Raw genomic sequence first — 21,963 nt, 5'->3', positions numbered from 1 at the left:
TGTCAGTCCAGGGAGAGTGTTGGCCGACTGTTCCCTCCGGCGCCATTCTCCACGTGTCAGTCCAGGGAGAGTGTTGGCTGACTGTTCCCTCCGGCACCATTCTCCACGTGTCAGCCCAGGGAGAGTGTTGGCTGACTGTTCCCTCCGGCGCCATTCTCCACGTGTCAGTCCAGGGAGAGTGTTGGCTGACTGTTCCCTCCGGCACCATTCTCCACGTGTCAGTCCAGGGAGAGTGTTGGCCGACTGTTCGCTCCGGCGCCATTCTCCACGTGTCAGCCCAGGGAGAGTGTTGGCTGACTCTCCCCTCCGGCACCATTCTCCACGTGTCAGTCCAGGGAGAGTGTTGGCCGACTGTTCCCTCCGGCACCATTGTCCACGTGTCAGCCCAGGGAGAGTGTTGGCTGACTGTTCCCTCCGACACCATTGTCCACGTGTCAGTCCAGGGAGAGTGTTGGCTGACTGTTCCCTCCGGCACCATTCTCCACGTGTCAGTCCAGGGAGAGTGTTGGCCGACTGTTCCCTCCGGCACCATTCTCCACGTGTCAGCCCAGGGAGAATGTTTGCTGACTGTTCGCTCCGGCGCCATTCTCCACGTGTCAGCCCAGGGAGAGTGTTGGCTGACTCTCCCCTCCGGCACCATTCTCCACGTGTCAGTCCAGGGAGAGTGTTGGCTGACTGTTCCCTCCGGCACCATTCTCCACGTGTCAGCCCAGGGAGAGTGTTGGCTGACTGTTCCCTCCGGCACCATTCTCCACGTGTCAGTCCAGGGAGAGTGTTGGCCGACTGTTCCCTCCGGCGCCATTCTCCACGTGTCAGTCCAGGGAGAGTGTTGGCTGACTGTTCCCTCCAGCGCCATTCTCCACGTGTCAGTCCAGGGAGAGTGTTGGCTGACTGTTCCCTCCAGCGCCATTCTCCACGTGTCAGTCCAGGGAGAGTGTTGGCTGACTGTTCCCTCCAGCACCATTCTCCACGTGTCAGTCCAGGGAGAGTGTTGGCTGACTGTTCCCTCCGGCACCATTCTCCACGTGTCAGTCCAGGGAGAGTGTTGGCTGACTGTTCCCTCCGGCACCATTCTCCACGTGTCAGTCCAGGGAGAGTGTTGGCTGACTGTTCCCTCCAGCACCATTCTCCACGTGTCAGTCCAGGGAGAGTGTTGGCTGACTGTTCCCTCCGGCACCATTCTCCACGTGTCAGTCCAGGGAGAGTGTTGGCTGACTGTTCCCTCCGGCACCATTCTCCACGTGTCAGCCCAGGGAGAGTGTTGGCTGACTGTTCCCTCCGGCACCATTCTCCACGTGTCAGTCCAGGGAGAGTGTTGGCTGACTGTTCGCTCCGGCGCCATTCTCCACGTGTCAGTCCAGGGAGAGTGTTGGCTGACTGTTCCCTCCGACACCATTCTCCACGTGTCAGTCCAGGGAGAGTGTTGGCTGACTCTTCCCTCCGGCACCATTCTCCACGTGTCAGCCCAGGGAGAGTGTTGGCTGACTGTTCCCTCCGGCACCATTCTCCACGTGTCAGTCCAGGGAGAGTGTTGGCTGACTGTTCCCCATGGAGGAAATGGCAGAGAAGGCCTTTATAGTCGGGAGGATGGGGTTTGAGGAGCTGCATAACTAACAGGAGTAGGCAACCTGTCTGACTCTCTTATTTTTCCCCTTTCTAACTTAATAGCCCAGGTTTTGGCACCTGCTCAGATCAGCTAACTGAGCAGCTCAGCAATGGGACCAGGCCCTTCCTACTCTGTATAGCTCAGTCCAAACCACTCAGATTTACCCAGTAACCAACTGGGACAGCTTGTAAAATGGGAAATTGATGAAACCACGGTGTTCATAGAAAGATCGAGCACAAAAGGAGGCCATTCAACCCATTGTGTCTGTGCTGGCTCGTTCCCCATAGCCCTGCAAATTGTTCCTTTTCAATTATTTATCCAGTTCCCTTTTGAAAGTTACTATTGCTTCCTCCCCCCTTTCCAGATCATAACAACTCACGGCGTAAAAAAAATTCTCCTCATCTCCCCCCTGGTTCTTTTGCTGGAGAAGTCTTCTGTCAGTGTGCTTGTGCTGATTGCCTGTGGTGTATGGCTGATGGCTGTATTTGTTGTGCCACAGTGACCCTCAGGCCCAGCTGACCCGGCTGATGAAGCGGAATAGCTTGACGCAGGTGGAGGCGGAGCAGCGCGTCGGCGCCCAGATGCCATTGGAGCAGAAACGGAAGCTGGCGAGCCATGTGATCGATAACTCTGGGGACACTGCCAGTACGTACCGGCAGGTTTGCAAACTGCACACTCAGCTTGAAGACTCCCTGGACTTTTTAGCAGTCCGGTTGTTAGCCGCGGTAACTCTCACAGGAATTGGCGGTCTTTTCTACATTTTGATAAAAAGGTGCATTTTTTAAAATGAAGGACTGCTCGGAACGAAGATAAAGTCAGGACTGATGTTTCACTTTCACGCGAGAAGGTCCTATGTAAGTTGGAGTATAAAGCATAGGGTGGAGGGTGCTGCTGCTGAACAATCTTTGTTTAAACCTCTTTCCCCTTCTCCCCATGGTCATTGTTATTATCCCACTTATCCATCTCCGATATCGCTGTAAAACTGCAGAGATCAACTCTGAAGAGATCCTTGCCCAAATTATGGATAGCCCGAGTCCTCCTCCTGCTCTGCCAGCTTCTCGGGGCTAAGATGCATCAATCAAGTGATGGATTTTCCAGTACATGGAGACCGTGATTGCTGGAGCACTGCCGCTCGCTTGCGGCTTTTAACCACGCCAAGTGTGCAAGCTTTAATCTGGATGTCGAAGAAGAGTGACTGGATACTGTTTACTTCCTTGTTAGTTTGAGCGCGCACTCGCGAGATGTTTGTGAAACCTGACCTTGTGTAAGTTGCGCTCTGTGGCCCGCAGATACCAGAAACCGTTGCTGCCTCTTTAACTAGAGTGACCGCGGTGAATCCTAAGTAGGCTGGTGCCATTGCACCGAGCTGACGCCTAAATTTCTGACCCATCGCTTGCTTATCCCAGAGAAAAGTACGGCTCGGTCAGGGGGCAAGCGCAGTGCATATGGTGGCGCAGTGTGTGGATTGCCACTTAACTACATCTGCTGTCCGGTGCTGTGATTTTAATTACACTGTGTCAGCTGTTGGTTGATGCTGTGCTTTTTTTGTTTCAATAATGTCAAACACACTTTGCAGTCACTTTATTTGGTCGGGTGAGTTTGGATGGTGGTGGTTTATATATTTTTCGTGGCCCACTTTATGTTAATCCGTTGGGTATCATTCCCATGATGTGCAGAGCAAGTTTGGAATCTTGATGAGCGCGAGATCAGAGAAATAAGCCTCTGTCCTAAATTCTGTGTCACCGTACCGCGGTGTGCTGAATCCTGTAAGTAGTCTGGTGGGAGTGCATGAAGCAGCAGCAACCACATACAATCTAAACAGCATGTAATATCATGCAGAAGAATCAGTCTTTTGATTTCCAATTCAAATAAATGAGATGGCGAGTCCTAACACATTGACTTTGTTGACATCACGGAGAGCGCAATTGGGGTGAAATTGGCCTTTTCCGATAGCGAATCGGAAGCCTGTTTTGTACCCATCCTGAATTTCTTTTCCATTGAAGTTGATGCAGATCGGGCAAGGTGGAAAACGGGCTATCGCCAAAGACCAATTTCACCCCCAGTACCTCCTTAAAGCATTGCTGTTCGTCGTACTGTTTACTGAGTAGTTGCCATCGTACTTCTGGGATTCCTGTTTGAATAAACCGGAATCCCAGAAGTACTATGGCAGATGGGTGACGGGCAGGTGGGGGTTAGACGGGCGAACCCGGCCAATCTCCAATCAAATAAAGGCTTGATTTAAAAAAAAAAGGAATATATGAAATACTTCAAAGAAGAAATGTATAAAATACTTCCCTTCTGCCACCACCATCTCCAGGGCTTTTTTCCCCTTTAACCAGTGCTGTATCTGCCCTGAGAGTGGATTCCCTTTAACCAGTGCTGTATCTGCCCTGAGAGTGGATTCCCTTTAACCAGTGCTGTATCTGCCCTGGGAGTGGATTCCCAGGTGCCATCACTCCCCAGTCACAGGCCTAAGTGACCATTCTTAATTTGTGAGCCTGGACAGTGAATACCAGCATGTTGGCACCTGACATCAATGCGTGCACTTTCCAGCAGGGTTACTGGATCGTGATTATTCCCCCACCCCCACCACCACCCCTAATCCCAGGTGAGCTGTTGTCAATTGTAGCGCCCTTTACTGCCAGCTAAAATGGGCTAACTCCACACACACTAGCTCAATAGTTTTTCTACAAAAAATGTTTGCTGCTTCTCTGGAATAACAAGGCTGTACTAATTGTCCTCTTTCCTCATTCACGGTAAGACCATTAAAGGTGGCCCATTTACAGGCCAAAGTGAATGTCCCGAATTGTCTCAATATACTCAAAGTGAATATCTCCTCCAGGGAAGATGAATGTCCTTGCCACTTCAGTTCAGGCTGTGTTCTTGGTTTCAGGACAAATGCCAGACAGAAATTAAAATCAAACAGTGGGGCCATGAAGCTTCAGTTTCTGTCCATCTAGTTTAAGCCTCAAGATGCCCTGAGTGTATAGAGACGCGGACCTGTCTCCCACATGTGCATTCAGTGTAATTGCCCGCGTACGAAGCCTGTAATTGGGTTGCTTTCCCTGAAGTTGTCTTTGTGTAAATGATGTCTGGCATATATAAATAAACCTGCATTGTCCTGCCTTTGAATCCGTTTGAAAAGAATGGCGTTTGAGGCTGAAAGATCTGTTGAAATTATTTGCTGCTTTGCTGATGTCATGGTTTTACCAGCGCAAATCTCTAAGAAACTGCCTCCTGTTGCATGTGTCAGTGCGAGTATAATCTTCAGATAGCATGAGCTGATGACATTTGGCATTTTCTATGGTTTGAGTGTGACAGCAGGGTAAGGGCTGCTCTGTAATCAGATCAAAGTGCTGCAGACTGGCCACATTATCAAGGCAATGCTATAAAAACAACAAATGTGGACCAACTTCATTCATCGATGCGGAGTTCGGTTGCCAAGTCCAAAGCCCCACTTTTGCCGAATCCCCGGCTGCCACCTTTCATTCAGTGACCTGTTCCTACAGACTGGCCGGGGCAGACACTAAATGCAGCAAACTCAGCGAACTTCAAATCTATCGCAGCTCAGACCAAACGCAATTTTCATTTGCATTTATATCACGCCTTTCACTACCTCATGACGTCCCAAAACATCTTGCAGCCAATGAAGTACAGGAAACTTTCGATTTACCGGCACCTAAATAACCGGAAATCTCAGTGAACCAGCAAAATTCAGGAGTAGGTTCAGCTAAGTTTTACTTCTTATTGTACTTGCCTTCCTCATCTGTTGCTGTGCAAGGGTGTGGCTGCAGCTAAGCTACAGAGACGCTTGGAACTTGTGGCCATTGTTCTGCACTTGTTGCTAAGCAACAGGGTTTGTTGCTTTATACGGAGCTGTCAGCTCTCCGTATCTTTTACTACAGCTTTCGGTTATCTGGAATTGTTGATGAACCGGCACCACGTCGGTCCTGGATTAAAAAAGTTTCCTGTACCTGTCAAGTGTAGTCACTGTTGTAATGTAGGAAACGTAGTAGCCAATATGTGCACAGCAAGGTCCCAGAAACGGCAAAGAGATATTGATCAGCTAATGTTTCTGGAGACATTAATTGAGAGAGAAATATTAGCCAGAACTCTGGGAGAGCTCCCTTGCTCTTCCGCGAAATAGTGCTGTGGGATTTTTCACATTCACCTAAACAAGCAGACGGGGCCTCATCTGGATTCCCATGTGATGCATAGGCGGCTTGTTCTGGAAACAATATTTCGATGTCCATTTATATTTTAGAGACACCTTGCTCAAGACCTGGGCTGTCCACACTGAAACAAAGCACTTGGGACCTCTGGAGCTTGCAGAGGCCTGGGACACAGCTGAAGCCGGGCCCTTCGAGGCGTCAAGCATGGCTCAGTGGGTAGCAACCTCGCCTCTGCGTCAGAGGGTTGTGGGTTCAAGTCCCACTCCAGAGACATGAACACATAATCTAGACTGACACTGCAGTGCAGTACTGAGGGAGTGCTGCACTGTCGGAGGTGCCGTCTTTCGGATGAGACGATAAACCGAAGTGTCTGCCCCCTCGGGTGTACCTAAAGGATCCTATGGCACTATTTTGAAGCAGAGCAGGGGAGTTATCCCCGGTGACCTGGCCAATATTTATCCCTCATGCAACATCACTAAAAGATTATCTGGTCATTATCACATTGCGGTTTGTGGGATCTTGCTGTGCGCAAATTGGCTGCCGCGTTGCCTACATTACAAAAGTACTTAATTGGCTGCGAAGTGCTTTGGGACGTCCTGAGTTTGTGAAAGGTGCTATATAAATATAATATCTTTCTCTGACAGGAGTGATGGGGAGCTACAGAGGAAAAGGGAAAGAAAATGTTAGTTTCCATGTCTTGGTGCAAGTTATTATGAAGCGCATCTTCCCCCTCAGCCCTGTGCTGTTTCATGTCTTTTTGTCATAGATATTTTCCTTAATATTTCAATGCATGCACTTAAGTTGCAACTCTGTTTACAGGCCTATGTGCACAGTAACCTCCCCCCCCCCTCACCCCTCCAATTTAATTTAGATATGGCTCAGCATCATATGAGAATTGCTGAAAAGTATTCTGATTTACATCGGTTTCCTTGGAAAACATTGGTAGTAACTTAGAAGCATACAGCACAGAAGGAGGCTATTCGGCCCATCCTGCTCTTTGAAAAATAAGTCCCACTCCCCTGCTCTTTCCCCAGAGCCCTGCAAATTTTTCCATTTCAAGTATACAATTCCCTTTTCAAAGTTCCCATTGAACCTGCTTCCACCGCCCTTTCAGGTAGTGCATTCCTGATCTTAACAACTTAAGGCTACTTTCTGTACCCTGCCCCATCAGAGAAGCTTCACCCTAAACGGTGGGTCTGCAATCTGATGGGTCTGACCCCGGCCTCTAACTAGTTTCATTAATATTGTTCAATTTTTGAAGATTTCAGTAGCCCTATTCTTTGCTTTTCCTGTTACTAAAGGATATTAATAAAGGATAACCTTTTGCTATGTGTAGGAAACAGTGAGTTTAGAAATGCCTTATCACATTCCTTCTAATTATTGCTCATTTTGCCGCTGTGATAAAGCAATGGGGACATAGTTTGACTGTTAATGAGGGTGTTCACGATGCAATAGTTTCCAATTTATTTTGTTTTTAATGGGGCATTGTCTTTGTGAAAGATAGTTGGGTAACACTTCCCTTTACGTTTGCTAAGCGCTGCTGTGCAGTGATGCAGAACTTGACACTGAGCCGTTCCCGAAAGGCTCAGCTGGTTAACGCAGTGAATAAACAAGCCGCGTAGACCAGAAGGTTTCTGGCCCATTTTCAGGTCTGTGCTGGGTTATCTGATCTCGCCTGGGGGGTGGCACATACCACTAGCCTCTGCTCCCCAGAGTTACGGAGGGAGAGGTCAGCCAGAGTTCCTGCTTCTGATGGGTGACCTTTGTTGGGAGGTGTGAAGATTGGGCTCTGCCATGATGGCCCCAATGGTTGAATTGTCTATTCTCAGTCTGTGCTCCGACATGAAGGATGGTCATCTTCGTGAGGTAACATTGGGCACCAGTGCCCATGGAACTGTACCCCAGCAAGGAGTGGAAGGAGAGAAAATACACATTGGCACACAAACCGCGTGGGATGTGTGCATGGCCCCTCCTCACTGGAAATGCTACTGTCCAAGACGCCCCAGTAACCGAGACTCTGCCTCTTTAAAAAAACCTGAATGTCATTGTGCACTAAGAAATGTAACTGCTTTAAAAATATATATAATGTCAGATTAGAGCTTTATATTATTATTTATGAAAATTAAACTTTAAATATGAATGATATTCCAAAGTCTGTTCTATTCCTGCTGAACCACTGCAGCTGGTAATAAACTGATTCCTAAACTGCATCAACAGAAATGTTCTATGATGAGTGGCAGGGGACTGACTGTCACGGTGTGACAGATACAGTCTGTTCAGCTGTGGGATGGAGGTTCAGATTCAGCCCAGCTCTCTGTGCGCTGGCTGTACGTGATATGAGTTTGGGCAGTCTCAGTCCCGTTCCCAGTGGCACTAATTGGCAATCTCACTTTCAGCGAGGCCAGATGCTGACCCCTGCAAGGATGGGACAGTCAGCTGAGTTATCTCGGCCTACTCTCCCCTTGCATGAGCAGCTTGAAACTGGCATTGGTGGAATGGTTATGATCAGGTTTGGTTTATTTGCAGTTGGTTATGACCCAGTGAGAGACCTGGGCCAGATTGGAAGATAATCTCTGAGATGAAAGGTAAACTTCTATTGCACAACAACAACTTGCATTTATATAATGCCTTTAATGTTGTAAAACGTCCCAAGGTGTTTCACAGGAGCGTTATCGGACAAAATTTGCCCCCTACCCACAGAAGGAGATATTAGGACAGGTGACCAAAAGTTGGTCAAAGAGGTCAATTTTAAGGAGCGTCTTAAACGAGGAACATAAATAAGCAAGAGTAGGCCATAGGAGCCCTTGAGCCTGCTCCACCATTCAGTAAGATCAAGGCTGATCTTCTACATCAACTCCACTTTATTGCTCCATCCCCATATATGTTGATTCCCTTAGTGCCCAAGAATCTATCGATCTTGATCTTGAATATACTCAACGACTGAGCATCCACAGCCCTCGGGTAGAGAATTCAAATAAACTTTGTTCATTTGTTTCACAAAAAATCCATGTGACTTCTGCTGCCTGCTTTGCGCCATTTTAGTTCGGAACCTTGGGTGAAGTTGGTCCTAGGTATAACACAAATTGGACAAGAGGATGTGAGGCAGTTAGATATAAAAAGAACAGAAAGACTTGCACCTATACAGCACCCCTCACGACCCTAAGACATCGCAAAGCGCTCCACAGCCAACCAGTACTTTTCTTTTTGAAGTGCAGTCATTGGAGTGATGTAGGAAAAGCGGCAGCCAATATGCACGCAGCGAGGTCCCACAAACACCAGTGAGATAAATGACCAGATAATCTGTTTAGTGATGTTGGTTGAAGGATAAATATTGGCCAGGACACCGGGGAGATCTCCCCTGCTTCTCTTCGAAATAGTGCCGTGGGATCTTATACGTCCACCTGAGAGAGCAGACGGAGCCTCGGTGTAACGTCTCATCTGGAGAGAGTTGGAGAGACAGAGGTTTAGGGAGAGAATTCCAGAGCTTAGGGCCTTGGCAGCTGAAGGCACGGCCGCCGATGGTGGAGCGATTTCAAATCAGGGATGCTCAAGTGGCAAGATTTGGAGGAGCGCAGAGATCTCGGAGGGTGTAGGGCTAGAGGCGGTTACAGAGATGGGGAGGGGCACGGAGGGATTTGAAAACAAGGATGAGAATTTTAAAATCGAGGCGTTGCTTAACCGGGAGCCAATATATGTCAATGAGCACAGGGGTGATGGGTGAACGGGACTTGGTGCGAGTTAGGTTATGGGTAGCAGAGTTTTGGATGACCTTAAGTTTATGGAGGGTGGAAGATAGGATGCCGGCCAAGAGTGTGTTGCTGTAGTCAAGTCTAGAAGTAATAAAGGCATGGAATAGGATTTCAGCAACAGGTGAGCTGAGGCACGGGCCGAGTCGGGCGATGTTACGTAGGTAGAAATCTTAGTGATGGCACAGAAATGTGGTCAGGAGCTCATGTCGAGTCAAGTACGACACCAAGATTGCGAGCGGTTTGGTTCAGCCTCAGACAGTTGCCAGGGAGAGGGATGGAGTCGGGGGCTAGGGAACGGAGTTTGTGGCGGGAGCCAAAGACAATGGCTTTGGTTTTCCCAATATTTAGTTGGAGGAAATTTCTGCTCATCCAGTACAGGATGTCGGACAAGCAGTCTGACAATTTAGAGACCGTGGAGGGATCGAGAGAGGTGGAAGTGAGATTAGCGAGCACAGGGGTGATGGGTGAGCAGGACTTGCTGCGAGTTAGGATACAGTCAGCAACGTTTTGGATGAGCTCAGGTTTACAGAGGGATTACATCACCTAGTTTCCTATACAAAGCAATCTGAAGGGTGATCCCTACGATTGGTCTGTAATCATCAGTCGGTTTGTTATTTGATCAGCATTGAAGCCACTTATTATTTCCAGACCACTGCTGATATCACACTCCATTGGCCTTACTGAGACAGCAGGCAGAGACAGTCGTGCAGAATGCTTCATTACAGATGAACAGATGCAGCAGAAGTTTAACTTACCATTGCATCTTGAAGCACATTGTATATGATTATGCTCATTTAGGCCTAAGGGCTAAAGTTAGAAATTATTGCCTTCAGCCAAAAGTGCGTTGCAATTTTAAGCACTGCGATTCTATAAGACATAAGACTGCCGTGTGGTGTGCTGCTGAGCCAGGAGAACTGGGACACGGATTTGATCTCTGATCTGTGCTGAATTTGCAGCTCTCAGTTGAGGCAACTATTCGGGTGCTAGAACTGGCCTGTGACGCAGGGAGGGGAAATTGGGCAGAGTTCTCGCTCTCGATCACTAGCTAGTGCCCAGCTGGAGATTGGCATGTGTTTGGAGGGCTGTAATGCCCTCTACAGCCCAATAGCCACCTGACTTATGAAGAATGGCCCCTTGGGGGAAGTATTGGAGGGCTGCCAGCACTTCTGGAAGCCCAGGAATGAAGCTGGGAGAGGAAAGTTGTGCTGAGGTGGTGCTGAGCCAAGGGGCTGAATCCTTTCCAGCAAAGCTGAGCTGCAAAGGGACTTTAGCGATCTCTGGTCAGGGTCGGGTAAACAAAGCAAAGTTCTAAATTGCAAGAAGTCCACTCTGCTGGATTGCTCCGTGCCATTGAGTTGATGGTGCAGTTCACACTGAACTCCCTAATGTCGCTGGCCCCATTATAGGAAGATGTACAGCAGGGGCCAGGGCCTTCGCTCTGATGGGAGAGGGATAGTCAGAGGCAGGGTCAACCCCAGCTGTGCCCACGCATCTTTTGACATATCCGCTACCTCCCTACAAAATGGCCCAGGATGAAGAAAAATAAATCGAGGATTGGAGAGAAATTGGTAAGTATTTGAAGCTGGGCCACAGTTTCACTTGTACAGTTGAGTGCTTTCAATGGTTCAGATCCAACTTTAGACACCAGCACTGTTCCATCCAATAGGATGCTGATTTGTCAGTGCGATTGGGTTGAATGGCCCCCTTCTATGCTGTATCATTCTGTGATTGCACAAATGAAAGGCTTTTAATCTTGGCGACAGGTCCCATCACAGTTTTTTCAAAGAGGAACAAAGGAACTGATGCTGAGCCATTAAGAAAGAGTTAGGAGATGACCAAAAGCATGTTTGAAGAGATGGGTTTTGAGAAAGCTTTAAGGTGGCGAGAGAGGTGGAAGGGGTTGATGGAGCTCCATGAAGTAGGGCTGAGATAGCTGAAGACTGCCCCCAGTGGTGAGTCGGAGACACGAGGCCAGAATCGGAACTGGAGGAGACAGAAGACTGGAGGAGATTGTGGAGGGAGGGTCGGGAGAGGAGGTGGAGGGAGGGTCGGGAGAGGAGGTGGAGGGAGGGTCGGGAGAGGAGGTGGAGGGAGGGTCGAGTGAAGAGGTGGAGGGAGGGTCGGGAGAGGAGGGGGAGGGAGGGAGGGTCGAGTGAAGAGGTGGAGGGAGGGTCGGAGGTGGAGGGAGGGTCGGGCGAGGAGGTGGAGGGAGGGTCGAGTGAAGAGGTGGAGGGAGGGTCGGGAGAGGAGGTGGAGGGAGGGTCGGGAGAGGAGGTGGAGGGAGGGTCGGGAGAGGGGAGGGAGGGTCGGGTGAGGAGGTGGAGGGAGGGTCGAGTGAAGAGGTGGAGGGAGGGTCGGGAGAGGAGGTGGAGGGAGGGTCGGGAGAGGAGGTGGAGGGAGGGTCGGGAGAGGAGGTGGAGGGAGGGTCGGGAGAGGAGGTGGAGGGAGGGTCGGGAGAGGAGGTGGAGGGAGGGTCGAGTGAAGAGGTGGAGGGAGGGTCGGGAGAGGAGGTGGAGGGAGGGTCGGGAGAGGAGGGGGAGGGAGGGTCGGGAGAGGAGGTGGAGGGAGGGTCGGGGGTGGCGGTGGAGGGAGGGTCGGGGGTGGAGGTGGAGGGAGGGTCGGGGGTGGAGGTGGAGGGAGGGTCGGGAGAGGAGGTGGAGGGAGGGTCGGGAGAGGAGGTGGAGGGAGGGTCGGGTGAAGAGGTGGAGGGAGGGTCGGGAGGAGGTGGAGGGAGGGTCGGGAGGAGGTGGAGGGAGGGTCGGGGGTGGAGGTGGAGGGAGGGTCGGGAGAGGAGGTGGAGGGAGGGTCGGAGGTGGAGGGAGGGTCGGGCGAGGAGGTGGAGGGAGGGTCGGGAGAGGAGGTGGAGGGAGGGTCGGGAGAGGAGGTGGAGGGAGGGTCGGGGGTGGAGGTGGAGGGAGGGTCGGGTGAGGAGGTGGAGGGAGGGTCGGGGTGGAGGTGGAGGGAGGGTCGGGGGTGGAGGTGGAGGGAGGGAGGGTCGGGGGTGGAGGTGGAGGGAGGGTCGGGGTGGAGGTGGAGGGAGGGTCGGGGGTGGAGGTGGAGGGAGGGTCGGGGGTGGAGGGAGAGGTGGAGGGAGGGAGGGTGGAGGTGGAGGGAGGGTCGGGGTGGAGGTGGAGGGAGGGTCGGGGGTGGAGGTGGAGGGAGGGTCGGGGGTGGAGGTGGAGGGAGGGTCGGGGGTGGAGGTGGAGGGAGGGTCGGGGGTGGAGGTGGAGGGAGGGTCGGGGGTGGAGGGAGGGTCGGGCGAGGAGGTGGAGGGAGGGTCGGGAGAGGAGGTGGAGGGAGGGAGGGTCGGGAGAGGAGGTGGAGGGAGGGTCGGGAGGAGGTGGAGGGAGGGTCGGGGGTGGAGGTGGAGGGAGGGTCGGGGGTGGAGGTGGAGGGAGGGTGGAGGTGGAGGGAGGGTCGGGGGTGGAGGTGGAGGGAGGGTCGGGGGTGGAGGGAGGGTCGGGTGAGGAGGTGGAGGGAGGGTCGGGGGTGGAGGGAGGGTCGGGTGAGGAGGTGGAGGGAGGGTCGGGGGTGGAGGGAGGGTCGGGGGTGGAGGGAGGGTCGGTGAGGAGGTGGAGGGAGGGTCGGGAGAGGAGGTGGAGGGAGGGTCGGGCGAGGAGGGGGAGGGAGGGTCGGGCGAGGAGGTGGAGGGAGGGTCGGGAGGAGGTGGAGGGAGGGTCGGGGGTGGAGGTGGAGGGAGGGTCGGAGGTGGAGGGAGGGTCGGGAGGAGGTGGAGGGAGGGTCGAGTGAAGAGGTGGAGGGAGGGTCGAGTGAAGAGGTGGAGGGAGGGTCGGGTGAAGAGGTGGAGGGAGGGTCGGGAAAGGAGGTGGAGGGAGGGTCGGGTGAGGAGGTGGAGGGAGGGTCGGGTGAGGAGGTGGAGGGAGGGTCGGGCGAGGAGGTGGAGGGAGGGTCGGGCGAGGAGGTGGAGGGAGGGTCGGGGGTGGAGGGAGGGTCGGGCGAGGAGGTGGAGGGAGTGTCGGGGGTGGAGGGAGGGTCGGGCGAGGAGGGGGAGGGAGGGTCGGGGGTGGAGGGAGGGTTGGGCGAGGAGGTGGAGGGAGGGTCGGGGGTGGAGGTGGAGGGAGGGTCGAGTGAAGAGGTGGAGGGAGGGTCGGGAGGAGGTGGAGGGAGGGTCGGGGGTGGAGGGAGGGTCGGAGGTGGAGGGAGGGTCGGGAGAGGAGGTGGAGGGAGGGTCGGGAGGAGGTGGAGGGAGGGTCGGGGGTGGAGGTGGAGGGAGGGTCGGGGGTGGAGGTGGAGGGAGGGTCGGGGGTGGAGGTGGAGGGAGGGTCGGGGGTGGAGGGAGGGTCGGGTGAGGAGGTGGAGGGAGGGTCGGGGGTGGAGGGAGGGTCGGGGGTGGAGGGAGGGTCGGGAGAGGAGGTGGAGGGAGGGTCGGGTGAGGAGGTGGAGGGAGGGTCGGGAGAGGAGGTGGAGGGAGGGTCGGGCGAGGAGGGGGAGGGAGGGTCGGGCGAGGAGGTGGAGGGAGGGTCGGGAGGAGGTGGAGGGAGGGTCGGGGGTGGAGGTGGAGGGAGGGTCGGAGGTGGAGGGAGGGTCGGGAGGAGGTGGAGGGAGGGTCGAGTGAAGAGGTGGAGGGAGGGTCAGGTGAAGAGGTGGAGGGAGGGTCGGGAAAGGAGGTGGAGGGAGGGTCGGGAGAGGAGGTGGAGGGAGGGTCGGGTGAGGAGGTGGAGGGAGGGTCGGGCGAGGAGGTGGAGGGAGGGTCGGGCGAGTAGGTGGAGGGAGGGTCGGGGGTGGAGGGAGGGTCGGGCGAGGAGGTGGAGGGAGGGTCGGGGGTGGAGGGAGGGTCGGGCGAGGAGGTGGAGGGAGGGTCGGAGGTGGAGGGAGGGTCGGGCGAGGAGGTGGAGGGAGGGTCGGGGGTGGAGGGAGGGTCGGGCGAGGAGGGGGAGGGAGGGTCGGGGGTGGAGGGAGGGTCGGGCGAGGAGGTGGAGGGAGGGTCGGGGGTGGAGGGAGGGTCGGGCGAGGAGGGGGAGGGAGGGTCGGGGGTGGAGGGAGGGTCGGGCGAGGAGGGGGAGGGAGGGTCGGGGGTGGAGGGAGGGTCGGGCGAGGAGGTGGAGGGAGGGTCGGGGGTGGAGGTGGAGGGAGGGTCGAGTGAAGAGGTGGAGGGAGGGTCGGGAGGAGGTGGAGGGAGGGTCGGGGGTGGAGGGAGGGTCGGGAGAGGAGGTGGAGGGAGGGTCGGAGGTGGAGGGAGGGTCGGGAGAGGAGGTGGAGGGAGGGTCGGGAGGAGGTGGAGGGAGGGTCGGGAGAGGAGGTGGAGGGAGGGTCGGGAGGAGGTGGAGGGAGGGTCGGGGGTGGAGGGAGGGTCGGGAGAGGAGGTGGAGGGAGGGTCGGAGGTGGAGGGAGGGTCGGGGGTGGAGGTGGAGGGAGGGTCGGGAGAGGAGGTGGAGGGAGGGTCGGAGGTGGAGGGAGGGTCGAGTGAAGAGGTGGAGGGAGGGTCGGGTGAAGGTTGCGAGGATTTGTCGATGATGGTGAGGACTTGAACTTCGATGTGCTGCAGGACAGGGAGCCAGTGAGGACATTTTGACGGGTGAGCGGAGCTCAATTTGGATGAGTTGGAGTTTATGGAGAATGGTGTTCAGGAGGGTGTTGGAGAAATCCAGTCCGAGGATGACAAAGGCCTGGGACTTGTGAGTAATGTTGAGGGACACGGGAAATATTTTAATGGGAGGAGGAAGCTGCAGGCACTTGCTGCTGAAGTACAGTTTGCTCTTAGTGATTGTTCAGCTAAAACGCACACTGCTTCCATCTCTGGCTGATCGCAACCAGAGCAGTGGTAAGGGCGGTATAGCAGCCCTATACTAGTGAGGGAGCGAATCAACCAAGGTTCCTGCTCCTGGCCACTGCTCGGTGACCCCAAGCTGGAAATGTGTGGGCAGCAGACAAGGGCAGAATTGAGCCGGCACTGATGCTGCCCGTCATTCCCCATTGACCCTCATTAGCCGTCCCTTGTGGGTGAATCTAGACAGTGAATGTTAAGGGGCTTCCCAACTATAAGGTGACCTCACTGCTGGGTCCAATCCTGCCCACACCTGCTCTGTGTACAGTGTAGGTTTACATGAGGTAGATCCACAGGAGATGTGGGTGTACCATCTACTGCTTCCTGCATCACTATTTAAAAATAAAAACGGCCCCTTTAATTCCCGATTCTGTACGTTGATGTCGGAGTCACATTCCCAACTCACCTTTCCTGGTGATGTCAGTGACTTGACCATTGTCAACGAAAAAACATCAGAAATGCAGCTAGTTTTTTCCCTGGCACTGTTGCTGTATGACGGTATTGCACTGCAGCCCTGATGGTGCAGCATGTCTGTGTTTCATAAATACTTTTTAGGTCCTCAGTACCCCAGCCTATTTACATGCGGGCTCTTGGAAGATTTCGATATTGAGCTTGGCTGTGTCAGGTTACATTAATAAACAAAGTAGCATGATAAAAGCTGCCAAATTGTCAGTCACTGTGCACACTGAAGTTTCACAGTGTCATAAGTTTCCCCTCCCCTTCCCCTCCTACAGCAGTGGCCCGTTGAGGTATGAGTACTTAGGCTCCTGTACCTCGCCCAAGTGTGACACTTCTTCATATGAGCCTGTAAAGTGACCATCAATGAGCTACTCGGGGATCTCGCAGCCTTGCCCGCTCCTGCCTTCACTTAATAAGCACACACACTTTCCAAGCACAGGTCATTGGCTCGTGATTGGGTGTAGGACACCAGCCACTCTATAGGACAGTGTTCCAAAATATCAAAATGCAAAAAATGAGACAACATGGAGGCTTTAGTTCCCACACTCCTCGTTTATGAATAAAAACACAGCTTTGGTCTTTATGTTGCACATTGTCCTCCACAAGGAACACGCGAGTTGGGAAGTCTGTTAAGTGATGACTTTGCACATGTAAATCTGGAACCAATTCTCCAAATAGAAACTTTGTAGATACAGTGCTGTTGAAAACCACTGTACAACCACCAGAAATTACCACAGAAAGTGGGGAGACAGCAACACAACCAATAAGGGGACACGGACCACACTGTCACCAGAGCCAGGGAGGAATCAGCAGATGCAATAACTGGGACCCACAGTCAACAAGCCCAAAATAGGAAGACCACTACATTTGACAAGTCCAGTACTGCATGTCAAGAATGCTTCAGGGTAATAAATTGATGTGAAGGTTACAATATCCAGACTCAAATACCACACTCCAACTACCTTCTGCAAACACAGAAAAAAAAATTACAGATGAGAGCGGCTGTTCGGCCCATCTTACCCCATCCAGCCAGAATTCTGCAAGCTCCCATCACAGCCTCCATTGGGTTTTTGGTTCTTGGGTCTTTGCTTCCACTGCCTTATTTCGAAGTCTATTCCAAATATTGATCGCTCTTTATCATGCCTTACTTTGAGTAGTCCTTTGGATTTTCCTTTTCTGCACCATATAACATGTTGCATGCTTCTGTATGAGCCCCTCAGTTACCTTTCAAGGACAACATTCCACAGTTTCCCTAGTCTTCCCTGTGTCAGCTGTGGCTCAGTGGGTGGCACTCTCTAGGTGGGAGGGGCTAGGAGTGAGCCAGGTGTTACTGGTTGCCTGATTGCAGCTGGGAGTTGGAGGGAGTTTTGTAAAAAGTTGGTGGTGGGTTTTGGGGTTTTGTTTTCAGGTTTTAGGGCCTTTTTTGGCCCACAAAAACAGCCAGATGGCTGCTGAGGGGTCCGGAGTGCCGGGCCCCTCAGAGGACAATGTTCCCGAGAGGAATTTAATTAGGGAAGAAACTGTGGTGGGAAAGGAAAAAAAAAGGCCCAAAGATTTGGGCCGGGACCTCAGGAGGTTTGGTAAAGAAAACACGGTGGTGGTGCAGTGTGAAGATAAGAAGATTCGAGCTTGGGATATTATCCAGGCGGTTCATGAGGACTGTGGCGAGGGAAGCTGCTTTGCCTGCCGACCTAAGCCGAATGTGGGATTCGAGGTGACGGTCAGTGGCCGTGAGGAGGTGGAAAGACTGTTACTCAGCCTGAAAGTTGGTGAGAAATTCTTGGAGGTGACTCTGCTATATTCAGAGGAGGTGGTGGTTTCTTTTTTAAACTTGCCAGTTTACATTGAGGACGAAGTGCTAAGCAAGAAGTTGGAGTCGTGGGACATAAAAATCTGTTCTGCAATAAAGAGGAGGTATTACCCGGGAACACGGGTAGCAGACGGAACCCGGTATGTAAAGGTGCAGTTCCCAGAGGGGGTGAGGTCATTGCCGTACAGTATGAAGTTCGAGACACTGGAAGGAGTGCAGTACTTTTGTGTGCTGCATGATAACCAAGTAAAGGTGTGCTATTATTGTCTTGGACATGACCATCTCATAAGAAACTGTCCAGACCTGTATTACAATTGCGGTGAGTCGGGACACATTGCTCGGAGCTGCAAGGCGGAGAGCTGTGGGGTGTGTCATAAAGGCCCCACCCGCTGTGAGTGTGTGGCAGAAGGGAGCGATATGAGTGATGAGGAGATGGGAGAAGGAGCAGGAGATAAGTGTGGAACGGCCGGAGAAGCGGTGCAGTCGGAGGACACAGCTGGTAAAATGAAGGAAAAAGGAGCACAGGAAGAGGCAGAGGATGGCGGAGCGGAGAACGCGATGGAGATGGCGGAAAACATGCCGAGTGCTGTGGAGGGGAACAAAGACAGCAGCGGGCAGCGAGGGCCGAGTGCAGACTCGAGCCTTAGTGCAGTTCGGCTCCCCCTGGGGAGTCTGGTGTCTGCGGGGGGAGAGGAGGCGGGAGCGGGGTGTGTGGTGGAAGTGAGTGCTCCGGGGAGAGGCGGGGAGTCGGATATCTTGGTGAGCGGGAGGGGGCAGGACGGGGAGAGGGTGCAAGAGGCAAGAGTCTTAAAGGGACAGCAGGATGGGATCGGCGAGATAGAGACGTCAGAAGGGAACAATTTAGGTGTGCCATTGTCCCATGGAGTGAGGGAACAAGGTGCAAGGGTCAGAAGTGGAGATGTGGTCGAAGGGAGCGGCACAGTGGGAGAAACTGCGATAGCAGGAAGACTCTCTATGGGAGATGAAGTATCTGACGGGGAGCAGGATTATGTATCGGACAGGGAGCAGGCACAGGGGGTTGCAGAAGAGCTTGAGTGTGAGGAATTAGAGGGGGACAGAGACATGGAAGTCGGGGGTGGGGTGGCATCATGTGGAAAGGGAAAGGTTAGTGAGGGGCAGAAGGAGGGAGAAAGGGCAGCTCCTGGGCCCAAACTTAATGCAAGGAAGAGGCTGAAACAGCAGGGAGGGGTCAAACAGGAGGTGAAAAAGAGCCGGAGGCTACAGGAAAAAGCAACAGCTGCCCGAAAAGTTGAGAAGGAGCATGAGAGGAGGGAAGAGCCAGAGATTAAATGATGGGGAGATTATCGGGCATACTTCCCTTCTTTGGAGCCATGATTACATTGGTCTCGATTACTGTGAACGGACTGAAGGGTTAGTAGAAATTGCAGCAGTTGTTGCAGGGTTTTAAAGGTTCGGACTTGTTGTGTCTGCAAGAAACCTTTTGGGATGAGGATATTCTAGAAAGAGTTCAGAAGGTTTGGAAGGGAGAGGTGTTTGCAAGTTGTGCAAACAATAACCGTAGAGGGGTGGCTGTTTTGGTGAGTCCGTCCATAAAAAAGAACGTTGCCTTGGTGGACAAGGACACTGAGGGGAGATTTTTACGGCTAAGGGTAAAAATGGAGGGATTTAATTGCGATCTCTTTAATATCTATGCACCGAACGACCATTGCAAGCGTCGCAAGTTTTTTCGGGGGTTATTCACTGAAGCGGCAGAGGTGGAAAATCCTTGTATAGTGGGGGATTTTAATGTATTTTTATCTCGGATGGACATTTCAGCCCAGATGACCTTTAAGGATGATAACTCCAGAGGGATGATTGTAAAAATGATGGCAAATGTAAATTTGAGAGACTTATGGAGGGACCGGAACCCCATAAAAAGGGAGTTCTCCAGAGCAGGTTGGGTGGGTGATGTTTTAAAACAGAGCCGAATAGATTTTGTGTTAATGCGGGAAGGGTTAAGTTCGGAGGTGATGGAGATTTATTATAAAAAAGTATTTTTTAGTGATCACTCGGCTTTGGTTCTTAGAATTAGGAACAGCAGAGTTAAGATCAGTTCAGGGGTGTGGATTTTAAACAATCAATACCTGAAAGAAATTGCTTATAAACAAGGGATTATAAATATAATAAAGAATGCTCAGAAGGAACCTTTGTTCTAGAAAGAAAGAAGAGATTGGTGGGACAATTTCAAATATGAGGTAAAAGTTTTTTCGGTACGTTATAGGAAAAAGAGGGTGGCAGCTAACCGGCATCGAGAAGAGAATATAAACAAAAGGTTTACGGATGTCTGTAAAGCAGTTGACGGAGGGGATAAGGGAGCGGAGACTAAGTTCTGGGTGCTAAAGGAAGAGTGGGAATTATTGCAAGCCATTCTCCGTGCAAAGGCTAGTGATGCATTGGAGGGCGAAAGATGCACTAGATATTTTCTAGAGCAGGAGAAGCTGCAACAGAGGTTATCGTTAATTGAAGAGTTGAAGGTTGGGGAGAAGATCATTCATGAAAGTGGGGAGATTTTAGAGGCGGCTAGCAGCTTTTATCAAGAGTTATATACAAAAGAAGACATTTCCAATTTGGCAATGGAGAAGGTTACTGCTTTTATTGAAGAGGGTTTAAAGGAGGATGAGAGAAGCATGTGTGACAAAGAAGTAGGATTAGCGGAAATAAAAGTAGCAATAAGTGGAATGAAGGGGGGGGAAAGCCCAGGGTCCGATGGACTAAGTGCAGAATTTTATAAAGAATTTTTTGAGATTTTAAGTCCATTGCTCTTAGAAGTTTTTAAGGAAATTTAAATTGAGGGAAGTCTGGCCCCATCTATGAGGAGAGGGATCATAAGCTTAGCTTATCTATATATATAAACGGATACTTCTTTCTGTCTGTCTGTCTATCTGTCTGTCCTTCTGTCTGTCTGTCCTCACGTGTGCGTCTGTCCGGCTATGCGCTCGAAAGTTACAGAGCGTACCTACGCGTGCGTTACGTCGAAAGAAAGCTCACCGTTCCGAAACGATGGTAAGCGTATTTACGTTTTGGCCGGACAAAAATTGCGCCCGCGGTATCCGAAAAACCTTCAACATTCCGCTCATTAGCATCTCATTATCCGCTCATTAGCGACAGAGTGACCTCGAGGTCGACCAATCGTACGCCGGGTTGCTGGCGCGTGTGGCCGGGCCCTCCTACGGTCGAGTGATGGGACGATTGACCAATCCTACGCTTTGGTGACCTGACGGTCGACCAATCTGTGCGTGTGTGGGCGGGCCTTATCGTTCTGAACCGAGGTGAGTCGCCGCCATCTTGATTCCAAACTTTTCCTTTCTTTTTCCCGCTTTCTGCGTCTTTAAAAAAAACGTTGCTTTTAAAACACATATTGTTTTTAAAAAAAGTTAATTGCTTTCTAAATCTTTTATCTAATCTCATTAATTTTCCTACCTTTCCCCGTTTTTCCAGGTAGGCCTCGAAGCCTCGGCCTCTCCTGCGCACCCACACCCGAGCTAGGCACCTCCCGGCCCCAGTCAACAAGCGGCCCCCGATCGCCGCCATCTTTGTGAAGGCTGGAGGGGTGGGCCTCAGCCGAGCGCCGCTACCGCCGCCATCTTAGTAAAGGCTGGTGCGGCAGTGGTGGCACGGAGCTCTGCGGAGCAGGTGCGCGGCGGCGTCTAACTCACCCCCCCCCGCCCCCCGCCAGTCTGTCTCTCTCTCTCTCTCTTCCCCGCGCCTCCTGAATGCGCGGGGGAAGAGGCCCGGCGCACGCCGCATTCGGAGGCTTCAACTCCGTGACAGGTAAGGAGGGTCTTCGTTCACGTTGGGCGGCGGGCGGGTTCCTCGGGGTGCTGATCCCTGGCGGTGTGGGGCCGGAGCCCGGCTCTTACCTTGCCTCGGAGAGCGGGCGGACAGCGGGGCCTGGAGTAGCAAATCTGGCACCACGGCAGAAGACAAACTGAGAGCGACAGAGGGGATCAGACGTCAGGGAGACAGAGAAATAGGGGAGGGAGGAGAGGGAGAGGGGCAGGGAGGGAGAGGGAAGAGAGAGAGGGTGGGGGGAGGAAGAGAGAGAGGGTGGGGGGAGGGAAGAGAGAGGGTGGGGGGAGGGAAGAGAGAGGGTGGGGGGAGGGAAGAGAGAGGGAGGGTGGGGGAGAGAGAGAGAGAGGGTGGGGGAGAGAGAGAGAGAGGGGGGGGAGAGAGAGAGAGAGGGTGGGGAGAGAGAGAGAGGGTGGGGGGAGGGGAGAGAGAGAGGGGGGTGGGGGGAGGGGAGAGAGAGGGTGGGGAGGGGAGAGAGAGGGTGGGGGAGGGGAGAGAGGGTGGGGGAGGGGAGAGAGAAAGGGTGGGGGGAGGGGAGAGAGAGAGGGTGGGGGGAGGGAAGAGAGAGAGAG

The 21,963-nt window shown here is 52.8% G+C and overlaps 1 protein-coding gene across 5 annotated transcripts in view; it reads left to right on the top strand.

Annotated features, from left to right (window-relative positions):
* Positions 1–4,732, top strand: part of dcakd (dephospho-CoA kinase domain containing) — a 39,876-nt gene extending 35,144 nt beyond the window's left edge. For all 5 annotated transcript variants that reach the window (XM_085966648.1, XM_085966651.1, XM_085966652.1 and 2 more), the window contains exon 5: positions 2,106–4,732. In XM_085966648.1, coding sequence (XP_085822774.1) covers positions 2,106–2,391 — 286 coding nt within the window. In that variant the 3' untranslated portion in view covers positions 2,392–4,732. The remainder of the gene's footprint in view (positions 1–2,105) is intronic.
* Positions 4,733–21,963: the final 17,231 nt, after the last annotated feature.

The sequence above is a fragment of the Somniosus microcephalus genome, chromosome 24 (genome assembly GCF_052327205.1).
Source record: "Somniosus microcephalus isolate GS21.2 chromosome 24, FLI_Smic_1.0, whole genome shotgun sequence".
Taxonomy (NCBI): Eukaryota; Metazoa; Chordata; class Chondrichthyes; order Squaliformes; family Somniosidae; genus Somniosus; species Somniosus microcephalus.
Note: the sequence above shows the minus strand (reverse complement) of the source record. Positions and strands in the feature narration are given on the sequence as shown.